The 23,210-nt window shown below is 35.2% G+C and overlaps 2 protein-coding genes across 6 annotated transcripts; both read left to right on the forward strand.

Annotated features, from left to right (window-relative positions):
* The first annotated feature begins 4,448 nt into the window (after positions 1-4,448).
* LOC125226561 (juvenile hormone esterase-like) lies at positions 4,449-11,252 on the forward strand. 4 transcript variants are annotated; one of them, XM_048130560.1, is made up of 4 exons: positions 4,449-4,602; positions 5,757-5,891; positions 7,486-8,786; positions 11,007-11,252. In XM_048130560.1, the coding sequence occupies exons 1-4, from the start codon at positions 4,513-4,515 to the stop codon at positions 11,188-11,190; spliced, it is 1,710 nt and encodes a 569-aa protein (XP_047986517.1). In that variant the 5' UTR covers positions 4,449-4,512; the 3' UTR covers positions 11,191-11,252. The 4 variants fall into 4 exon arrangements, with proteins under 4 accessions (XP_047986517.1, XP_047986518.1, XP_047986515.1 ...); XM_048130561.1 differs by having other exon boundaries at positions 5,760-5,891; XM_048130558.1 differs by having other exon boundaries at positions 4,455-4,665.
* Positions 11,253-14,337: 3,085 nt separating this feature from the next.
* LOC125226340 (esterase FE4-like) lies at positions 14,338-22,399 on the forward strand. Of its 2 annotated transcripts, none has more exons than XM_048130299.1 (4): positions 14,338-14,373; positions 16,755-16,886; positions 20,221-21,518; positions 22,026-22,399. In XM_048130299.1, exons 1-4 carry the CDS (start codon positions 14,353-14,355, stop codon positions 22,201-22,203), a joined length of 1,629 nt encoding a protein of 542 aa, XP_047986256.1. In that variant the 5' UTR covers positions 14,338-14,352; the 3' UTR covers positions 22,204-22,399. The 2 variants fall into 2 exon arrangements, with proteins under 2 accessions (XP_047986256.1, XP_047986255.1); XM_048130298.1 differs by lacking the exon at positions 14,338-14,373 and adding an exon at positions 15,265-15,375.
* The last annotated feature ends 811 nt before the right edge of the window (positions 22,400-23,210 follow it).

The raw sequence follows: 23,210 nt of genomic DNA on the forward strand, positions 1-23,210 counted from the left end.
TTTGAATTAAACGATATAAAATTTAATTTAATTTAATAAGAACATAAAGTATCGTTAGCGGACGTTTCCACTTGTTCAAAATAAACTTATGACTAGATTCTAAACGTAGCTAATATTTTAGTTGTTACAAGAACTTGTTTCAGACAAAGATGATTGGGTACCTCTGATAACCTAATGCATGGTCTAGTGTTCATACGTGCCAAGGTAACAGTTTTATTATATGTATACGTGAGTTTAAGCTACATACCTGCCTATATTACCCCTATAACATGAAATCTATATAATTTCGCATTTTTGTATTACATAGTTCCAATGTTATATTGTGTAATATTTAAAAAAAAATAGCAAAATTCGTACTTTAATGTAGGTATTTAAATAAGTGTAAATGTAAAATTATGTTCATGGACAGTTCTTTAATAAACTATTAAATATTTGAATCTTTTTGGCAAACAAATATTCTAACAACAATATTTACTTGTACTCAAATACGGTACATGACGCTAATCTTTTAAATATTAAAACATTTACAAAGTACAGTTAATCCTGGCAGGTTAGAAAAAAACATACATCATCCATTGTTGGATGACGTTTTAAAATGTTAAAAAGGTTTGTTGTTAAGGGCTTATCCAAAGGGTTGTAAATAATGACCCAGCAACTCCAAGCGGACCCACTGTGCACTAAACGGTTAAAGAAAGGGTGAATGTGAGTGCAAAATGTTTTTTGATGGTAGAATTTTTATTGTTATTCTGCACTGTGGTTCAAACGCATTTAAAAAAAAAATGCTTAAAAAATTGGTACCATTTGCGCTGATTTTATTTTACAGCAACTGAATTCTCTGTCTAATAAATATGTACCTACCAAGTAAATAAATTCGAATAAATGTTTTTTTTATATATATATATATAACCTAAGGTCAGTTTTTATATAACCGAAAATCTTTTTATCATGACGTGTAAACCTTTGGGGACAAAAAGTGTATTAAAAAAATTGGGACACAAAAAATGATCGTGCAGTTAGCTATCTTCCTTGCTTGCATTTTCTATTTTTGTATGCGCCCGTGATAACACCGATGCACTCCGTTGCATTAATACACTCTTATCTTGACATGCATTGACAACTTGTCAAAACCTGACAAGTTTATGAATTTTATTACATCCAAAACATTTGTAAAACATGTTCATGTGATATATTCTGTCATTATCTAGTAGTTTTTCATTCGGATTAAGAATATTAATATATGGGTAAATCACAGTATGCAGATAAAGCCGTGGGAAGATTCTAGTAGCTACAGGTGTGTGAAAGATAGTAGTTTCATCAATTTTTGCAATATGTTTGTTGAAACTTTGATATATGCGTTTGGCCGGGCAGTGATTTGTAATTACAATTTCGCGTTTGTATTGCAAAGTAAATATTAATAAAGGTCGTATTGCAATCAAGTATAAATATTTTAATACCTAGATAATATAGGTATACTTACTGTTTGGATTTGGTTTTACTATTCACAATCAGGATTGTAAACTAAACGATTTCGGTTGCGAACAATTATCAATACGTGTGGTCATGTGGTTCATAGGTATTATAAATTTTCTGAAATTTTTATACTTTCATCATCATCCTCCTCGCGTAATCTTGGGAATAAATTTTATACTTTGCATCCTTTTATAAATACTGCAAAAACCTGGCAAATTCACAAAAAACTCGTATTAAAGATAACACCAAAACCCAATTACCTACTAACATACATATTTAAATTAGGTACATTCATCTTCAGCTACTTACAGGATAACAGAAATAGTTTTAGTTCAAACTGTACCTACATAATATGCATGAGTTATATTATATTACCTACATATAAAAGCTTTTAATAAATTATAAAGCATTTCTATAAATTACTATGTATTTAGAAGTTGTTTAAGTTAACGGCTAAGAGTTTTGAATGATTCACGGTTATTTTCATTAGACTTATGTTAACCGGGACATAGACCATGATTACCTTTTTGATTTTTATTTTTGACATCCACCCGCCTTCTTCTGTCTTCTGTGATCATGATGCATGCAACTGCAATATTGGGAGCTCGACAAAAATCAACGGTCTAAATCCCGGTCAATATAAGTTTAGGTGTAAGGCAATTTTTTTGTGATAAAATAAAACATAGAAAACACGTTTGGTATCAGCTCAGATGAGTAGTACCAAATAAATGGATTTAGCTTATTACTCGCTCGTCTAAATCCTTTTTAGAGATGTTTTCATTCTTTCAAGTTATTGATAACTGGCTATGTCGAGAGTATCTTAGTGAATTTATCAAAATTGTTAGCTATGTATGAGTAGGTACCTATTTTTTTGCTTTTTTCTGAACTTATTTACAAATTAACATTACCTATACAACAGTTTTTCATATTATTACGATAAAGTAAACAACGTGAACCAAAGACGGTGTTCGAAACACCACAACGCAGGAGCGTACAGTTTGCGCACGCGCCGCGCTGCGCGTAGCCTATCTACGCGTTTCGTAGAAGTGCCTACGCCATTCTAAAAACCCACAAAAACACGTGCAACCCCCATAATACTACAAAAATAAAATAAACCATAAATAAATAAAAAATATCAAACAAGTCTTCATATTTGCACAATTGTTTCATTTTGCAAAGGTAATGGGCGAATTAAAATAATTCCTGGAATCAGTATTGATAAAACCACTAATCCTTATTTACACTGAATGTTTGTGAAGTGGTTAGATAAGGCCACAGGTAGACTAAATCAGCTATTTCTATTGGTGGGTTTTTGACTTCATATCGCCAAGTTGGAAACAAACCTGCGATACTAATATAAACGACGAGGGATCAATTTATTATCAAACAGTGAGACACCTGTAACAATAACAGAATGTCTTTTTATAAATGTGATTATATTATTTTTTGTACCGATTTTGTGTATATTTGCACCCACGTGCGAAATTTCATACGCGCGCGGTACTGCGTTGCCTACTTATCAATACAGTTAATAGTGGCGCCACTGGTATACGTCCGAGGGATTATTAGTATGCGCGTTGATTAGTACCATTTTTGTCCACTTTGGCAATAACTTTGTCGATCCGCTATTCCGTTATTAGTAATACTAAAGTCGTGGTAATGTAATAGGCTACTTGCCTCCTAGTCAAATCAGCTTTCTTTTTAAGAACTGTCAAAACGAAATTGAACAACTTGCTAATATGGAATTTATATGAAATCGAATTGAGTGACGTCACGGTCAACTCAGTTACTTTAATATATTATTTCTGCCTGACTTATTAAATAGAAATTGGATTTAAAAATAACTTCTGTCCATGTTTTTCTTATAATTATCAGATGCTTTATTTCGTGCATGGTATAAAACATTTTATTTTAAATACAGTCAAGTTCCCTATTATAGTTTACGTACCTAATGGTTTACTGAGTTAAATTACATTAAAAACAAAACTTATAAGCACTTTTATATTATAAAATATAATCTAATCTCATTTCATACTAAATACAAAGTATTAGGTGTTTTTATGTTTGCAATCATTATTTTAAACTAGAAAATCATACACTGTGATGGTATAAGACGGCTATGGGTACATACAAGATACCTACAGGAAAAAAAATAAAGAGGACGATTAAAGACGGTAAACAACAGTGCCTAGTTTTTTCTACTGAGCATACTTGCATGTAATCATCAAGCAAGAGCAATATCAGCATTTTTTTTGTGTGTAGAAATATACGACTCTGGAGAAGTGCAATTTCACGTTCACTCATAATTGTCATAAAAAAGCTATCTTTCTGTTCTGTATCTTCTAATTACCAATCTTTAAATATTTAACTTTTATAAGCAGCCCATCTCCGTACAATTCTAAATTCATGCGGCTATGAGAGAGAGTGATATGGACATTGAAGTACTATGTATTGTACTGATATGGAAGCCAAATGTTGAAAAATGGTTGATTTACCCAACGAGTAGCATAGTGATTTAACGCTATATTTTATAGGTACTGATCTAATCTAATCAACTTATAAATTCCAATATACTTTATTTAGACGTAGCATTTTATATTTATCAACATGTACAAAAAAGCTTACAAAAAATTGTACGCTCATAATGCTCCATCTCGTTTAATTTAGTGAATATTTATCTAAATAATTGCACTGAATTATTTGAAAACAGAATTGTCACAGCGGACCCCAGGCTCCCATGAGCCGCGGCAAATGCCGGGATAAAGCAAGGAGGATAATGATGATATTTGAAAACAGAATACCTTTTATTAATTAGGAATTTTTAAGATATGCTGTAAATACTAAATATTATATATTGCCAAACAAATGAAACAATATCGATAATCGATATCGATGCTACCCTTCCGTGCGTGAAACGAACAACTCTACAGACATGACAGCTGTCAATGTCATGCTTACGTCAGCTGCTAAACTAAACGTCAAAAACTAGTTGCATTGCAATGACTGAGCTTCAAAACAAGGAAAACTAGGAAATTAAGGAAAATGTTTAAATTTACAACAAGCATTATAAGTATCCTGGTCCGGGCTCCCAAGAAGCTTATTCGGAGCTTGTCTCTGGCTACAGAAACAATGGTGAATAAGTTGTGTGCGATTTTTGTTTTGTGTGTTCATATTATCTGTTCAACTGGTTTGAAAGTATGTACAAAGTTCAAAGATAAAAAAGTTTATTGTTTACTTTTGAGGTCTTAGATTGGTATATAAATTAATTGCTATTTTGTTTAAAATATCTGCTTAACAATATTTAGTAGTTATTTTAATTTTATTATTTATCTTCTTACTAAAATTACATGTGTTAGACTCTCAGGCGTGTTCTCAATGAAATGTATTTAAATTATTTTTCAATTTATACCAAAAATTACCTAAATATATAAGTCGGACATTTTTTGATAAAATAATAATGAGAACCAAACAAGAAAATTTAATTTTTGATCAAATGTTATAATAACGTTTATGTATGTATGTATTCTTTATTTGCTAGAATCATGGTACAGCTATTACAGATTTTGTGTATATAAAATTATTAGGTCCAGCACAATTCTGCCGACTTGTGGCGTGCAAATTTTACAATAATTACTTATATTCTAACATGCATCTATTCTATAAATATTTACAATCATGGATTTGTTGAATATGTACCTACTTTAAATTTATAAGTGTCCTATAGAATTTTTTTACATTATATTCATTCGATTGTGATGTCAATAATTTTATTGTGCATAGTTATTAAATCTACAGTTAGTTTCTTTTAAGAATTCCTTAACCGAATAAAAGCACTGTTCTTTCAACCATAAATTCAGTTTTTTACAAAATTGTATATAATCCATGTCCGTTATTTCTTTTGGTAAAGAGTTATAAATTAAACATGCCATGTAGTAGCAATTTTTGCGGTACAATTTTAGTCTTGGAGCGGGCATTGTTATATTAACCTGTGTTTCAGCTCTTCGGTTAAGGTTATCGTTTGGCTTAAATAGAGACATATTAGCCTTTACTAATTTTGCTATTTCCAAGATGTACATGCCCGTTTACAAAAGTTGTTACTCCAATAGAAAACTGGGAAGTGGATAAAGTAAATAGGATATAATCACACATTTCAATGTTTAATCATGAATTGGAAACATAAGAATCAATTCATTATAATTATATTCTTAACATAGTTGTTGTGCACTATCGATGAATCAAATTAATCTATATACATTCTAATATTTATAATTTTTTGTCCAATTCAGCAGAATGAGCCGATAGTGACAGTGAAGCAGGGGAAACTCCAAGGTGCAGTGGCCACATTGCACGATGGATCTTCTTACTACAGCTTCAAGGGTATTCCGTATGCTCAGCCTCCCGTTGGACCGTTACGGTTTAGAGTAAGTAGCAAACCATGTCAATAGTGACAGTAAATCAGGGAAAACTAATTTTTGGTTAATCTTAGTTTTGGCCACTTAGAGACCTTTTATATCTCTAAAATAATTAAGAATATTTTGTTATTTGATTGATGTTTCAAGACTTTTATTTAATATTTTAATTAAGTAAGTAATAATTAAGTAATTCTGCTGCGGAAATGGCGCTGGATAGGTCATGTTTTTACGAAGGCCAAACAACCACCTATCCAAGCAAGGGTTGACCTGGAAAATTCCCGGAAAAAGAGGGCAAGGTCACCCACGTACCACCTGGAGAAGCACAGTGGAGAAAGAGGCGGCATCAGTTGGCCTCGGCTGGGCGGAGCTGGAGGAGGCCGCGCTGGACCGCGAACAATGGAAATCCCTTCTGAGAGCCCTATGTCCCTGATGAGGGATAACAGGATATCATCATCATCATCATCATCATCAAGTAAGTAGCAAACCATGTCAATAGCGACAGTAAAACAGGGAAAACTAATTTTTGGTTAATCTTAGTTTTGGACACTTTGAGACCTTTTAGATCTCTAAAATAATTAAGAATATTTTGTTATTTGATTGATGTTTCAAGACTTTTAATTAAGTAGGTATATAGAAATTTTACTCTTACAGAACCTCCACAACTCTTGAGGTTAACCTTACTGTGACATTTTGAGTCATTTTATGCTGATAAATTGATGATATCCTGTTATCCGTCATCAGAGACATAACATAGGGCTCTCAGGCCCTGTAGCCGAATGGCATTTCTGCGACGCAAAACGCCAGTAATGTAATCTGGCGTTGTATATGTATAGAGATACTATAGTGAGCATTTGTGCATTCGGCTACACACACAGAAGGGATTTCCATTTTTCGTTCGACTCATTTACAAGTCTAAATTAGGTTTTCATTTCTGTTTTTTTTTTTTTAATTTTATTTTGTAGTACATTTGTGTCGCTTAACTTCAAACCGGGGTAAATCCATTCTACTATATGATTATGACCATAATTATCTTTCAGATCTATATTATATTTTATATATAATCAGTTAAGCAACACATTTTATTTTTGGGTTTTAGTTCTAATAAATTTAGAGAATTTATACAAATCTAATTAGTTAATTATAGTCGCTGAATAAATTATAAGTATTTGAATTATTTTGAGGAAACTTGGACAGTTTAATCTTCCTTTGTTCCAAATATTATGTAAATAAGGACAAATTGAGATCAAAAACAGTACACATAGAGTTTAAAAAAGAGAAAAAGACTTTAAAACTGTATTTCTGTAGAATTAGATCTAATTATTTATTTCAGTTTAAACATAATTTAATCTTAACAATATTTAGCAAAAAACATATAGAGAAAAAAAACATAGGTACATTTACTAAGGGTTTTCCCAAACCTATATCGACCAGGAATCAGCTCCAGCCGACCAAAAATCGCTAGTTACTATGAAGAATCTTACGCGTCGTCGACGCTGAACGCATGCGTACGAATGTTCATACTAACGAGCGATTTTTGGTCGACGAAAGCCTATTCTGCGTCGATAGGTTTGGGGAGACTCTAAGTCACACCTTTTTCTCACAGGCACCACAGCCACCGCAGCCATGGGAAGGCATCCTGAACGCGACAGAACACCGAAACGTCTGTGCCCAGTTTAACCTCCTGGCCCGCGCCAGCGCCGCTGAGGGCAGCGAGGACTGCCTGTTCCTCAACGTCTACTCCAAGTCGCTCCAACCCTCAGCGAAGACCCCTGTCATGGTCTACATCCACGGAGGAGCCTATCTCTCCGGCTCAGGAAACGATGACATGTACGGACCACAGTTCCTACTACAACACAATGTTGTCCTAGTCACTCTTAACTACCGACTCGAAGTACTAGGCTTCTTATGCTTAGACACTCCAGAAGTTCCAGGCAATGCTGGCATGAAAGACCAAGTAGCTGCAATGAAATGGGTAAAAGAAAATATAGCTCAGTTTGGAGGAGACCCAGACAATATTACACTCTTTGGAGAAAGCGCTGGTGCATCATCAGTCATCTACCATATGCTGTCACCGATGTCTCAAGGACTTTTCCATAAAGCTATTACCCAAAGTGGGACTAGTATAAATGACTGGGCTCAAGGTGTGAATGGCAAAGAGAGGGCATTTAAAATCGGTAAACATTTAGGTAGAGATACAAAAGATCCCCAAGAGTTATTGGATTTTTTAAGAAGTTTACCAGTCTCAAAATTAGTTAGATTAACTAATGTTACTTTAACTCCTGATGAAAAATACAGAGGGTTGCCAATTCATTTTGCACCAGTACAAGAAAAGAAATTTCCGAATGTCGAGGCGTTCCTTAGCGAAAATCCATTAAATCTCATTCTGTCAAATAAAATATGCAGTATTCCCTTAATGCTTGGATATAATTCTGCAGAAAGCATAATAATGGTTCAAGATAGACTAAAAAAACAGCCCATTTATAACAAAACACCATCTTTTGATGTGCCTAGAGAAATTGTGGATAAAATAAATCAGGAAAAGTTGATTGAAATGGGGGATAGAATAAAGCAATTTTATGTCGGTAATAGAGATTATTCGAGTGAAGATTTGAAGGAGATGGTTCAACTATTATCAGATTTACATTTCGTTTACAACACGCATAGATTTGCTTACTTATATTCTAGACATAACAGTGCAATATACATGTACAGATTTAATATAGAAACTGATTTGAATATCATTAAGAACATGAGCGGAGTGGATGTGGCAGGAGTGAGCCATGCCGATGAATTGTTTTATATTTTTTCGACAAACATGACTAAAGAAGATTACGAATCGCAGGAGAAAATCAGGGACTATGTGTGGAGAGTTACTAAGATGTGGACGGACTTTGCTAAAACCGGGTAAATATGCTTTTAATTTTGTTATGTACATACATTGTATAGTCAATAGCAAAGACATATATAACTCCGTATAGACAGATAAAGTCTTAAGAAAAAAACATACCTCAGTACCACATAGAAAAAGGTACGGTGACCTAGATAGTACGCTCAGCTAGATGGCGCTATTATTAATATTGGACATTTTAAAACATATCAAGCTAAGAATATGGGCCAAATTTTCAAAACTGAGGTTCAAAAGTTTCAAGCCTGTGTCAAGAGATGGCAGTCTATGCACTGTGATTACACATTTTACTTCGACAGTAACTCTATAATACTCGATCCTCTTTGGTCAATAGTGACGACCGGTCTGGCTCAGTCGGTAGTGACCCTGCCTGCTAAGCCGCGGTCCTGGGTTCGAATCCCGGTAAGGGCATTTATTTGTGTGATGAGCACAGATATTTGTTCCTGAGTCATGGATGTTTTCTATGTATATATGTATGTATTTATACTATTTATCTATTTAAGTATGTATGTCGTCGCTTTATAGCAAAAAACCGGCCAAGAGCGTGTCGGGCCACGCTCAGTGTAGGGTTCCGTAGTTTTCCGTATTTTTCTCAAAAACTACTGAACCTATCAAGTTCAAAACAATTTTCCTAGAAAGTCTTTATAAAGTTCTACTTTTGTGATTTTTTTCAAATTTTTTAAACATATGGTTCAAAAGTTAGAGGGGGGGGACGCAGTTTTTTTTCCTTTAGGAGCGATTATTTCCTAAAATATTGATATTATCAAAAAACGATATTAGTAAACCCTTATTCGTTTTTGAATACCTATCCAACAATATATCACACGTTGGGCTTGGAATGAAAAAAAAAATCAGCCCCCACTTTACATGTAGGGGGGATACCCTAATAAAACATTTTTTTCCATTTTTTATTTTTGCACTTTGTTGGCGTGATTGATAAACATATTAGTACCAAATTTCAGCTTTCTAGTGCTTACGGTTACTGAGATTATCCGCGGACGGACGGACAGACAGACATGGCGAAACTATAAGGGTTCCTATTTGACTACGGAACCCTAAAAATTGGCCTACGGGCCGAACTAGATAATATGCGGAATGCGGACATTAAATGTCGATACGAAATCTACATTTAATCCCAAAGTTTCATCCTTGAGAAAATGAGGAAGGACTGGTGGCTCTGGGCTCCAGTCTTAGTCATAGAAATAATGGAAAGTCCAGTTTTTTGCATAAGTATCTATTTCCTAAGAACTTGACGCAATCCAAACTTCACAGGTATTGTTTTCCTCTTTCATTGTCTACCTACTCGTACTCACTATCTGAAACTTAGTCATGCCATGACACTATAATAGTATAGCAAAGAGGATCGAGTATTATAGAGAGTTACTGTCGAAGAAAAATGTGTAATCACAGTGCATAGACTGCCATCTCTTGACACAGGCTTAAAACTTTTGAACCTCAGTTTTAACAATTTGGCCCATATTCTTAGCTTAGTATGTTTTAAAATGTCAAATATTAATAAATAATAATAAATAAATAAATTCTTTATTTCAGACCATAGTACGATCCATAATAGGTTAGTAGATACAATTACACAAAAATCCTTACCGACTATGTTAGTATAACTACAAACTAGCTAAAGAAAACTAAAACTAAGACTATGTTAATATTTATATTAGCGCCATCTAGCTGAGCGTACCCCTAAGATGTAATGCCATCTAGGTACAGCCTTTTTCTGTATGGTACTGAGGTACGTTTTTTTTTCTTAGACTTTATCTGTCTGTCTTTGTAGTAAAGGACGATATAATACCGGAACAAACAAAGCCCATATAAAAAAGCGTATCCCTGAAATACTCGTATATGGGCCTTTTAGGCTTAAAACTAGATGGCGTTGGGCCAAAATTCTATTTTCCCCAAATATTTTTATTTTTGCCTGTGTGGTGACGGGTTAAGAATTTCACCACCCCCTTTCTTCCCGTGGGTGTCGTAGAAGGCGACTATGGGATATGGGTTAAATTGTGGTGTAGGCGAGAGGCTGGCAACCTTTCACTGCAATGCCACAGTTTCGTTTTCTTTTAACCCCTTATTTGCCAAGCTTTAGTGGTTTCATGTGCTCTGCCTACCCCTTTACGGGATACAGGCGTAATTGTATGTATGTGTGTGTGTGTGTTTTTTTTTAAGTACTAGCAATAATAAAAATAACTCTATTTCCTTTTTTCCAGCAATCCAACCCCAGACAGTACTCTAGGAGTGAAATGGCCGCAATACACCGTCGCTAACAAGGAGTACTTACAAATAGATGAAACACTCACCGCGAGCAAGTTTGCCGACCGAGCGAGCGTCGAGTTCTGGAACAAGTTGTACTGCGAGGCGGGCTTGCCTTGTATTAGTAAGAGTAATTTGTGATGTTATGAAATGTTTCGATATGATGATGATGATCAAAGTGTTTAAACTAGATTGTTGATTGATTGTACTTAACACAGCAAAAGGGAGTGTACAAGTTTCTAATAGGGTGGCAACGCGCTTGTGACACTGTTTGAGTTGCAGGCGTCCATAGGTTACGGTGACCGCTTTACATCAGGCGGGCCGTATGCTTGTTTGCCACCGACGTAGTATAAAAAAAAAAATTTACTAAAATAAAAATAAAATGCAGATCATGTAGAAAAAAAAGTGATGAAATGTATTTAATTTAACCCTTAAATGCATGACTTTGACAAAGATTTATTCAAATTTGAATTTTGACACGCTGTCAATAGAGTCAAAAATGCATGATGCATAATATATATGTCGCAGTAAGATAGATAAAGCCGTTATATAGTTATAACCCTAGGAATATAATTATATGTCGTAACATAGTTAAACGAAAACGATTAATTGCTATCTTACTAGGAATATAACTATAATACGTTACTAGTTTAGTCATGTAGTTATATGACTGGATTCAGTTTAGTGAAATGATTGTAGGCAGGAGTGCGGCGGTGCGGCGGAGGAATAGTTATAACCCTAGGGATATAATTATATGCCGTAACATAAATATCACAGAAAAAGTGGCGAAAATTCAATAAATAATTATGCACGAAAACGCAACCGTGACGTGAACGACAACCGATGCCGAACGACTGCCTTGTGGTAGCGGGTAAGCCCCGCCCCCGTCTCCACTGCACCCACGCACTACACTGCTACAATTATACTACTGAACTTAATCCAGTAATGTAACTATATTACTTAACTAGAGACGTATTATAATTATATCCCTAGACTAAGTTTAATCCAGTGATATAATTATATAACTAAACTAGTAACGTATTATAATTATATTCCTAGTAAGATGGTAAGGAATCGCTTTCGTTTAGCTATGTTACGGCATATAATTATATCCCTAGGGTTATAACTATACCTCCGCCGCACTGCCGCACTCCTGCCTACAATCATTTCACTAAACTGAATCCAGTCATATAACTATATGACTAAACTAGTAACGTATTATAGTTATATTCCTAGTAAGATAGCAATTAATCGCTTTCGTTTAACTATGTTACGACGTATAATTATATCCCTAGGGTTATAACTATATAACGGCTTTATCTATCTTACTGCGACATATACATCACTATGCTTTTAAGGGTTGAAGGTTGTTGACAGTTTAGTGGATTTTAAGATAAGTATAAGAATATTATTTAAAAAGGATAGTCCACAAATTCATATTATTTTGAATAATACTATTAAATATTATGCACACATTTTAATATTTAAAAAGACTGAATGATAAAATCAACAATGAACAAATTCATATATTTTTAAAACATCTACACAGTTGTATTAATATATAAATCTAAAATATAATATATTTTCTTCCAAATCATAAGTGTAATTATTTCAATTATTTGTTGCATGATGACCTGTATTAAAACCTGGTTATTAGTAGACTAGATACGCCTATTATCAAGTAATTTAATCAAATGTAAACAATATAAACTGCACATGGCTGAATAGGTATATGTCACTTATTATCTAATAATGTTCAGCTATGTTATTAATAATTATTAGTAGGTACATTGTGCAACAAGGAGAGGAAGTTGAAGCGATTTAAAGACTCGAGTTAGTAATATTCATACTCCCCGAGTTACAATGTTTTTCATCACACTCGCAGTGTAAAAAATATGTAAATAGATGTAAAAAAGTTAAGTATGGTACAAGAAATTTCATATTCCTTTGGGAGAACGATTTTTCTATAACTCACGCTCCGCCTGCGTGCAATAGCACATTTAAAGTGCGGGTGTGATGAAAAATATCATCATTCTCCTTGCGTAATCCCGGCATTTGTCACGGCTCATGGTAGTCTGGGGCCCGCTTTGACAACTAATCCCAAGATTTGGCGTAGGCACTAGTTTTACGAAAGCGACTGCCATCTCTGACTGACCTTCAACCCGAAGGTTAACTAGACCTATTATTGGAATTAGTCCGGTTTCCTCACGATGTTTTCCTTCACCGAAAAGCGACTGGCAAAATATGAAACGACATTTCGCACATAAGTGAAAAACTCATTGGTGCGAGCCGGGGTCCGAACCCGCGACCTCCAGCCAGAACGAAAGTCGCACGCACTTACCGCTAGGCTACCAGCGCTTCCTGTGATGAAAAATATATTAATAACATAACAGCCCAGTATTTAGTCTATCACTTTCATTCAATAGCCCAGTTCATTTTAGATCCCATTAACTCTCAAATAGTCCTTCTTATCCCCTGGCGGGTGCTGCCTCTGCGTGCGTCCTGTGACACGAGCGTCACGAGCAAGGGCAACATACGCTCGGTGTACCACCAATCTAGCATCTCCCGAGCGTAGCATCGCGTCGGGCCAACTGTATGGCAAAGCCTGACGCCGTGTCGACGCGGGGACTATAGCCCGCCCTCCCATGTATGAGAGGAGGCCTGTGCCCAGCAGTGGGACTTCGGTTACTTGTTACTAGAAACAGGGTTGCCTGCCTGTCGTTGTAAACAACCTCGCTCACGCTCGGCCGGCAACCCTTCATGCTCATTACCTATGCCGGCTACATATGCTTTGACGAATAACAAAATGACTCAACGAGGAAAACTAGACCGATAAATATTGTTTATTCTAAACCTAGTAAGGTATTAAATACACCGTGTAACCTGAGGGAACCGAAGATTTTAACTACTTGCATTTTTGAGGGCAAAATAAAGATAAAATGTTATACGACGTCAAGCAATTTTGGGCATTTTTTTTTTGGATGTATTTTCACATAAAAAGTAAATGTTATTCGTAAAACTGGCTCTTTAAATAAAGATTCACATTTTATTTCTTAAAAATAGCTTTTTACAACGAGTCTCTGGTTACTTTTTGATATCTATTAACGAGGATAGGTAGATTATGTCCGATAACGGCATCATATTTTTTTTAAATGCTTACAACTCAGAAAGTAGGCGAAATACAGAAGTTTATATGACATTTTACTATTCTAACGCCGCGTCTTGCGTGAGGAATACGCTGTTACAATTATTCTGTTTCGTCATGGTACACCGTGTATAGATGTGTACAAAGTGCCAAGAATAATGTATCCACAACATAAACGTGTAAGTAGGTGATAAAGCCGTGTATATATATTTTGACACATTGTCCGCATCTATGTATATGTATACCTTGACTGTACATAATATACAGGGTGAAATAATAAGGATCGATCAAACTTTGCATAGTGACTTTTGAGGTCATAAATGTCATAATGAACAACTTTTATTATGGGACCAATGATGAAATCGCAAAAAAATTGGCTGTTTCAGGCACACGGACATTTCTTTTTATTTACTTTATTTTATTGAATGAATTTAATTTAATATTTAATTTATTATATTATAATATTAATATTCACAAATAATTTTAATTTTGAATTTAATTTAATTTTTAAATTGAAATTTGAAATTTTTGAAAATTTAATTAGATATAATTTAATTCAATTCGTATTTAATTTCGTTTTAATTGTAGTTTCCATTTTAAATTAATTATTGAATTTTATAGCTTTAATTTTAAATAAAAGTGTAACGTAATGTAACAATATGGACTGTTCTGTCTGAAATAAACGAATACAATACAATACATTTCCACTGTCATGATGCCGCTCATTTCTATGAAACAGCCAATTTTTTTCGCGATTTCAGCATTGGTCCCATTATAAAAGTTGTTCATTATGACCTCAAAAGTCAGGTATGCAAAGTTTGAACGGTCCTTTTCATATCACCCTGTATTAGACACACTCTTTTTTGAGCCTCATAATAAAATTATATTTGCAATTAGGGCTCTCGATAGTCAAATATGATGTTTGAACGATGATACATACCTCGTGGTAGGGACAAAGTGCCTAAAATATGTATAAACGACTTTACTGCTTATGCGTTAAGGTTGTGGATATGTTCTTGGCACTTTGTCCAACAATAGGTACCATGACTATATATAATACCTCTCGTAAGTTTATAACTCATTGGTAGACTTGGCCTGCTGTGAGAATGTATACGTATTGTAATTTGTTGGTTTTATTTTGTGTGCATTTACTTTATTTAGAATGCACAGTTTGTATAAAGGTGAGTTTTAATTTTTTTTAGTTACAAATGGTAGGCATACATTTAAAATAAATATCTATCCAATTGATTTGTAAATTCAGCAAAAAATTAAGTATTTAACTTTATGTAGCCTCCACAGATGTTTTATCAGTTATCACTATTTTTGTAACCTTTTAACATAAAAATATCTGAGAAATCGCTGGACCGAATGGAAGGCAGCAATCTTAAAACATATCGTCACTACTTTAAAAAAATCTCGTATCTCATGCTTCTCCTCAAAGTTAAAACGCAGTAAGTCTATATGCATTCCATACATACTTACTACAATTTTCTTTTCATTGACAGACGAAGATACAAGTTTTTTTCACCACACCAACTGGTAATGGCTTACTTTGCTATTCGAAAACAGATAGCAAAATTGCATTGTATCCACAAGAGTGCAAAGTAATTTCATACAAATTTTAACTTGATGTCTTAAGCTGGCTGGTAGAATTTACCTACAAATGATGATTTTGAATCATAAACATTGAATAAATTATTAGATTTGATTTAATTTGATGTTTTATAGTTAGTATTTGGTTCGTGTTGGTGTGGCGAAAATTTTTGTGTTTCACTCGGTGGCAAAAAGTTGTTCATTATGACCTCAAAGTCACAATGCCTAGTTTGAACGGTACTTTTTATTTCACCCTGTATAATCTCCAAAGTCTTTGATTTGTAACGATAAACGTATGTGTTGGACAAGGTGGCAAAGTTGTTGTTTAACCGCACGTGCCAATATTGAACCACTAGCGTAGGGAGTGGTTCGAAATGTGGAATCTTGAGCGTGACGAGGGTTTTAAGACACGTAGGTTAAACAAGTTTTTCCACCGAGTTAAACAATATTTTTCACCACACCAACAAAAATTAACTTTAAAAGATCAAAGTAGATCAAATTTATATTTTATGAATTAAAATATCTACTCATTTAAACGTAAATTTTACCAGCCTTGGGCGTCAAATTTTGTATAAAATTACTTTCCAATCTTTGTGAATAAAATAGCAACTTTATTATTCAAAAAGAGAGCCTACCAGTTGGTGTGGTGAAAAGCACATTTTTAATTCTTTGAGCAATTCATAAGATACATATGTAGAGAATTTTAGGTAAGTAAATTTGTATTTTAGAATTTAATTTTTGTCAAGTACTTCTTTAAGTACATCTAATCCATACTAATATTATAAATAGGAAAATGCGTCTGTATGTTTTTCCGTCTTATCGCGGCAAAACGGAGCGACGAATTGACGTGATTTTTTAGGTGGAGATAGTTGAAGGAATGAACAATGACATAGGCTACTTTGTCTCTTTCCAACGCGGGCGAAGCAGCGGGCAGAAGCTAGTCCTATATAATTTTAATCATTTACAGATTGAGCCGGTAGTGACAGTGAAGCAAGGGAAACTACAGGGTGGCACAGACACGTTGTATGATGGGTCGACTTACTACAGTTTCAGGGGCATCCCGTACGCCCAGCCACCCTTGGGACAGCTGCGATTCAGGGTATGTAATATTCAAAGAGTAATATTTTAATAAGACTTAATAGAATAATAGACTTAAAAACAGCAAAAAAGATTTTTAAAGTACCTATAGTTTTACGTAATCAGACGAAAACAACACAGTCATGTTAATCTATAGATTATCTGCGCATTAGGTCATTTTAATCGAAAACAACATTTTACGACTTTGTAAGTATGAAGGCATAAAGTTCAATATTGTCAGTGATTGTTTTGACATGCAGTAAGGTTTGAATTAGATGACGTCACTACATCGCTGACAGCGTTTTCGGTGACCAAAATAAATAAAACAATCCATACATTTTTAATCGAAAATACGTAGTCATCAATGTCATCATACACTTTTAATACCCAACATCTATGAATATTTTTTTTAATGCCAAATACTACAGAAGACAATCATTTTAATTGTGCCAAATTCGAAATGAGTCTAGTAGCCCATTAATGCATCTAATGCAATTTTACTTTAGAGGAATTTCTTCTTTCCTATGCATCCTCTTACCCTCTGCTGGGGCACAGTATAATAAAGAGTACTATCGTACAGTATGGCCACTCCCGCTCCCCGCTGAAAGTGCCGCCCACCCCCTCTCGGTTACCTCACAGTTACCGCCTGTCAAAAACGCGAACAGTCGACCTGTCATATTTCACTCATACAAGCCTAAGTACGCGTTCACCTACACGAGCTTAGGCTGTGTGCTAGGAACGCGCCTCTTTCATAATATTTGATCCGCAGTGTCTGAGGTGTGGCTGAGGTGTAGGGCTCGAATCATATTTCTCCAGGAATTTGCTTGAATTAAACCGTAGATGTACCTAACCCTAACGATTTGATCAATTATTTTCTACCAAAGTCCTATATATAACTTCGTATAGACCGATAAAGTCTAAGAAAAAAACGTACCTCAAAGCCAAACAGAAAAAGGAACGGTGAGCTAGATGGCGATACATCTTTGGGGTACGCTCGGGTAGATGGCGCTAATATTAATATTTGACATTTTAAAACATATCAAGCTAAGAATATGGGCCAAATTGTCAAAACTCATTTTACTTTGACAGTAACTCTCTTTAATATTCGATCCTCTTTGTTTTCTACTTAGGTATTCAAATGCTAATAAGCTAGCGACTAATAATGTTGACCTCGTATAAAACATTCTGATTGTACCTTCATAAAAAAACTATTGACATTAGATAGTATTAGAATAAAAGTAGGTTTTCTCAAACATGCAATGATATATTGTCTTTACGTTCCTTAAAATGGGCTGGGAAGTATCGCTTTTTTGGCGCAACAACTCGAGAGGACTATAAAGGGATTTCATATTATTTTTTAGGCCTAGGCCTGCAAAGTAATTTTTTTTTATAAAATATTGTTCTTTAGAGCATTTTTCTTTATTTCATTGTATGTTTGAGAAAAGCACTATACATGCCTCGGCGTGAAAACGGATTCCCGGCCTCGTATCCCTATCCGGCCTCGCTCGCACCCACTTGGCCGGAAATCCTCATTTTCCCGGCCTCTGATGTAATGTACTATTGTAGGTGTTAAATAAATATGTAATTGTTACATAATTGATAATTATACACCGTGTTTCCGGTATCACTCAAAACCTCAGACACCCCAACTGATTTTTATTTTTTTAAACTCATCTAGAGTATTCATCTTTTAATCTGATGGTTACTTTTTTTTAAATTGAATTTTTAATTTTCTTTACAGCTCTACTTGACTTTTAGCTCTACACTCAATAAAATAATTGCTAACTACCATCATCAACCATAAAACTAATTATTTGTGTACGTTACTGCAACGACATAAGGTTTACCAATAGACACCTAAGAAAACTTCAAATTGGACAGGTAATCTCAGTAAGCAAATTTAAACCCAATATTCAAAATGACAAGGTTGTAATTAGGTACGATTTCAATTTGTTATGACTTATGATAAACATTAAGATTAAACTGACAAACAACGTCAAACTCGTAGCGGAAAAAATAATCGCCCAAGTAACCAGCCAGTATTAATACCCCCAAATACTGAAAAAGGTAAACAACCTCTATCAATGCGATATACACAATGTTGTATTACGAATACAATAGAATAGGCACATAAAAAATACCTAATAATACTAATTTAAACAAAAATATTACCCCCATTAAGATATAGCTCAATCGATTCTACTCTCGATTCTGAACAAACGGTTTTCAGGTTTTTAGTGTTAAGTGAAACACGGTGTATACTATGTACAATATAATTAAATAGCGCTTTTTATGGCACAGAGGAATAGTAATAGTAGGTACTAGATAAGTAGGTACCTATTATCATTCTTGCGTTATCCCTCATTAGGTACGTACGTATATATCTACGTATCTAACAAATTTATCTTTACAACACACACAGTGTTCAACACGTTATACAAATACAAATCTTTTATTTGCCGAAAAGTATTTACATAGTAACATCTTTCTAATAGAACATCTGTTAAAATACTTACCTTGACTAAAGTCGCCATCAAATAGATTTTGCGAACAATGTAAACCTTTGTATTCAAAAAGTCGTTAATTTCCATAACGGCTAAAACCACGTTTTTTTTTCATCGATAAACATAATCCATGTCGTGGTCCTTAACCTTAATCATTAAAACAATGAAATAGGGCTAGAATATCATTATTTCAATGAATGGTTAGTGTACATTGTTCGCGATAGGCTACTTGACCCTCTTTTTAAAGTCTGTCTTATATGATTAAGTACTGTCCAATTAACCGAAATAAAATATTACCATAATTATGTTATTATGTTATGACCTGAAAATAGCAAAAAATATTTTTAAAGTATACTTTTAAGTAATCGGGCGAAAACAACACAGTCATGCTAATCTATACATTATCTGTACATCAGATCATTCTATTCGAAACCAACATTTTCTGACTTTTGAGTATGATGCATAAACTTTATTCTGTCAGTTATTGTTTTGACATGAAGTAAGTTCGAATTCGATGACGTCACTACATCGCTGACAGCGTTTTCGGTGGCCAAAGTAAACAAATTACACACATTTTTAATAGAAAATACGTACGTAGTCATCACTTTTAATGCCGAAAATCTATAAATATTTTTATTTTATGTCAAATACTACATAAGACAATCATTTATTGTGCCAAATTCGATATGAGTCTAGTAGCCTATTTTCATATAATCTAATACTTACTTAGGTGCTCGGCTGGCGCGATAACCCAAAATGAGTTTCGCCCATGCCATGCTCACGGACGTCTGAATCCACTCTATGCGCCCATCAGTATTTTGGGTGAATAATTTAAATGTATTATTTCCCCAGGCTCCCCTGCCCCCTCAACCCTGGACAGGCATCCGCAAAGCGACCGAATATGGCTCCAGCTGCGCGCAAACGGAGGACGGAGCTGACTCCGTCTTCCAAGGCAGCGAGGATTGTTTGTTCCTCAACGTCTTCACCAAATCCCTCCACGGCCGCACGCCTGTCATGGTCTTCATACACGGAGGATCCTATCTATCCGGCTCCGGAGACGATGAGCTCTACGGACCGAAGTTCATCGTTCAACAAGATGTGGTCCTGGTCACTTTGAACTACAGACTTGAAGTGCTCGGATTCTTAAGCTTGGAAACCCCTGAGGTCCCCGGCAATGCGGGCATGAAGGACCAAGTCGCTGCGCTGAAATGGGTAAAGGAGAATATAGCTAAGTTTGGAGGAGATCCAGACAACATCACCATTTTCGGAGAGAGTTCCGGGGCTTGCTCTGTGACTCATCATATTCTGTCGCCGATGACTACAGGACTGTTCCATAAAGTTATCGCGCAAAGTGGTACCAGTGTCCATGATTGGGCGATAGGTGAAGACAGCAAAAGCAGAGCATTCCGAGTTGGAAATTATTTAGGAAAAAACACGAAGAATACTACTGAGCTGCTTGATTTTTTAATGTCCCTCCCAGCAGCTCACCTAACTAAATTGACAGCTGCCACCAGTACAGAGGATGAGAAATATAGAGGATTGCCTGAGCGATTCCTGCCGGTTGTCGAAAAGAAATTTAATAACGTCGAAGCGTTTTTAAACGAAAATCCTTTGGATATTCTTCAGTCGAAAACAGTTCGGAAGGTGCCACTGATTTTGGGATTTAATTCTGCTGAAGCTATTATTATGATAGAAGATCGCTTAGGGAAGTTGGACATTTACAATAACAATCCATCTTACGATGTTCCTAGAGAGATCGCTGAAAAAATTAGCGAAGAGAAAATGAATGACATGGGAAAACGTATTCGAAAATTCTATATCGGTGACAGAGAGTATACAAAGAATGACTATAAGGAGATAGTCAGTATGTTGTCTGATGTGCATTTCGTGTACGACACGCATAGATTTACTCACCTGTATTCTAAACACAACAGTCCCATTTATATGTACAGGTTTAGTTTTGAGAGTGACCTCAATGTTTTCAAGAATGCCAGTACTATGGGTTTGGATTTGAAAGGAGCCTGTCATGCCGATGAACTATTTTATATGTTCACTAGTGATTATTCTAAAGATGCTTATGAATCGCAGCAAAAGTTGAAGGATTACGTGTCGAAAGTGACCAAATTGTGGACAGATTTTGCTAAAACCAGGTTAGTATTACTGTTAGAGGCTAAAGACTTGGATTTTATTGATATTGTGATATTGGCGATCGGTCTGGCTCAGCCGGTAGTGAACCTGCGTGCTAAGCCGCGGTCCTGGGTTTGAATCCCGGTAAGGGCATCTATTTGTGTGATGAGCACAGATATTTGTTCCTGAGTCATGGATGTTTTCTATGTATATAAATATGTATTTATCTATTTAAGTATGTATATCGTCGCTTAGCACCCATAGTACAAGCTTTGCTTAGTTTGGGGCTAAGTTGGTCTGTGTAAGGTGTCCCCCAATATTTTTTATTTTATTTTATTTATATTCTGATTATTATTTTGATGTTATTTTCCATTTCACCTCCTAATACATAAATATTCTCTGTTATAAAAATGACAACCTGTAATTATTCTTTTCTCGCCGATTAAGGTGTTAGATAGAGTTCATCCAAAATATGTTATCAAAGATTATGATAGTCTAAGTACTTATGTTTGAAACTTATTTATTTGCAGCAATCCAACTCCAGAAAATTGCTCCGGTCCAAAATGGCCGGCATACACGACGGTGAACAAGGAGTACCTGGACATCAACGAGCAGTCCACGGCAGGTAGATTCGCGGATAAAGCCAGCGTCGAGTTCTGGGACACCCTGTATTGTGAGGCTGGCGTGTCTTGCATTAAAAACAACTAATATTATAGTTTGTATTCTATGTTTGCATGAATACGTAAAAATTCACTTTACAATGTGAGTAATATCTAAATATACAAATTTTTTTTTTTTTAGCCTACTATAGTGTCCCACTGCTGGGCAAAGGCCTCCCCTCGCTTCTTCCACTCAACCCTGTCATGTGCGTTATTTTGCCAGCTTGGATAAAATGCGTTCAAGTCGTCCCGCCATCTCTTTTTCGGTCTGCCTGAACCCCGGCCTGCACCCTCCACGGTGTTCCGTGGGTCCCACTCGGTAACCATTTTGGCCCACCGTTCAGGGTGCATGCGGCAGACATGTCCAGCCCAGTTCCACTTAAGCGTAGCGGTCTTGACACCTACATCTGCAACTCGAGTTCTGGAGCGCAGTTCCGTGTTTCTGATTCGATCAGTTCTGCGAACACCCAGTATACTGCGCTCCATCGCTATATAAATATTGTTACAATTAATGTAGATTTCTGGGCATGATAGGTTGTCCCAATGTCCAAGTACTCATGTAAATAGTAAATTAGTAGTAAGTAATTAATAAATCATCAAATATTACATTTCGTTTAATTTAACCTACAGGTTTTACCCTCTTCGTCTCAAACTCAAATACCTAATGAAAAAATTAAAAAATTCGCGATTTCAGCATTAGTCCCATAATTAATAGTTGTTTATTATGTATGACCCCAAAAGACACTATGCAAAAGTTTGAACGGTCCTTTTTAAGGTTCCGTAGTCAACTAGGAACCCTTCGTTTATTTATAATAGTTTCGCCATGTCTGTCTGTCCGTCCGTCCGCGGATAATCTCAGTGACCGTTAGCACTAGATAGCTGAAATTTGGTACCAATATGTATATCAATCACGCCGACAAAGTGCCAAAATAAAAAGTGGAAAAAAATGTTTTTTTAGTACCCTACATTACGTTCATTTATGCGCATTGTAATATGCCTACTTGAAAAATAAATATTTTATTTTCATTTCATTTTTATCAAACCGGGTCGGCGGGT

Source organism: Leguminivora glycinivorella, chromosome 5, assembly GCF_023078275.1.
Source record: "Leguminivora glycinivorella isolate SPB_JAAS2020 chromosome 5, LegGlyc_1.1, whole genome shotgun sequence".
Taxonomy (NCBI): Eukaryota; Metazoa; Arthropoda; class Insecta; order Lepidoptera; family Tortricidae; genus Leguminivora; species Leguminivora glycinivorella.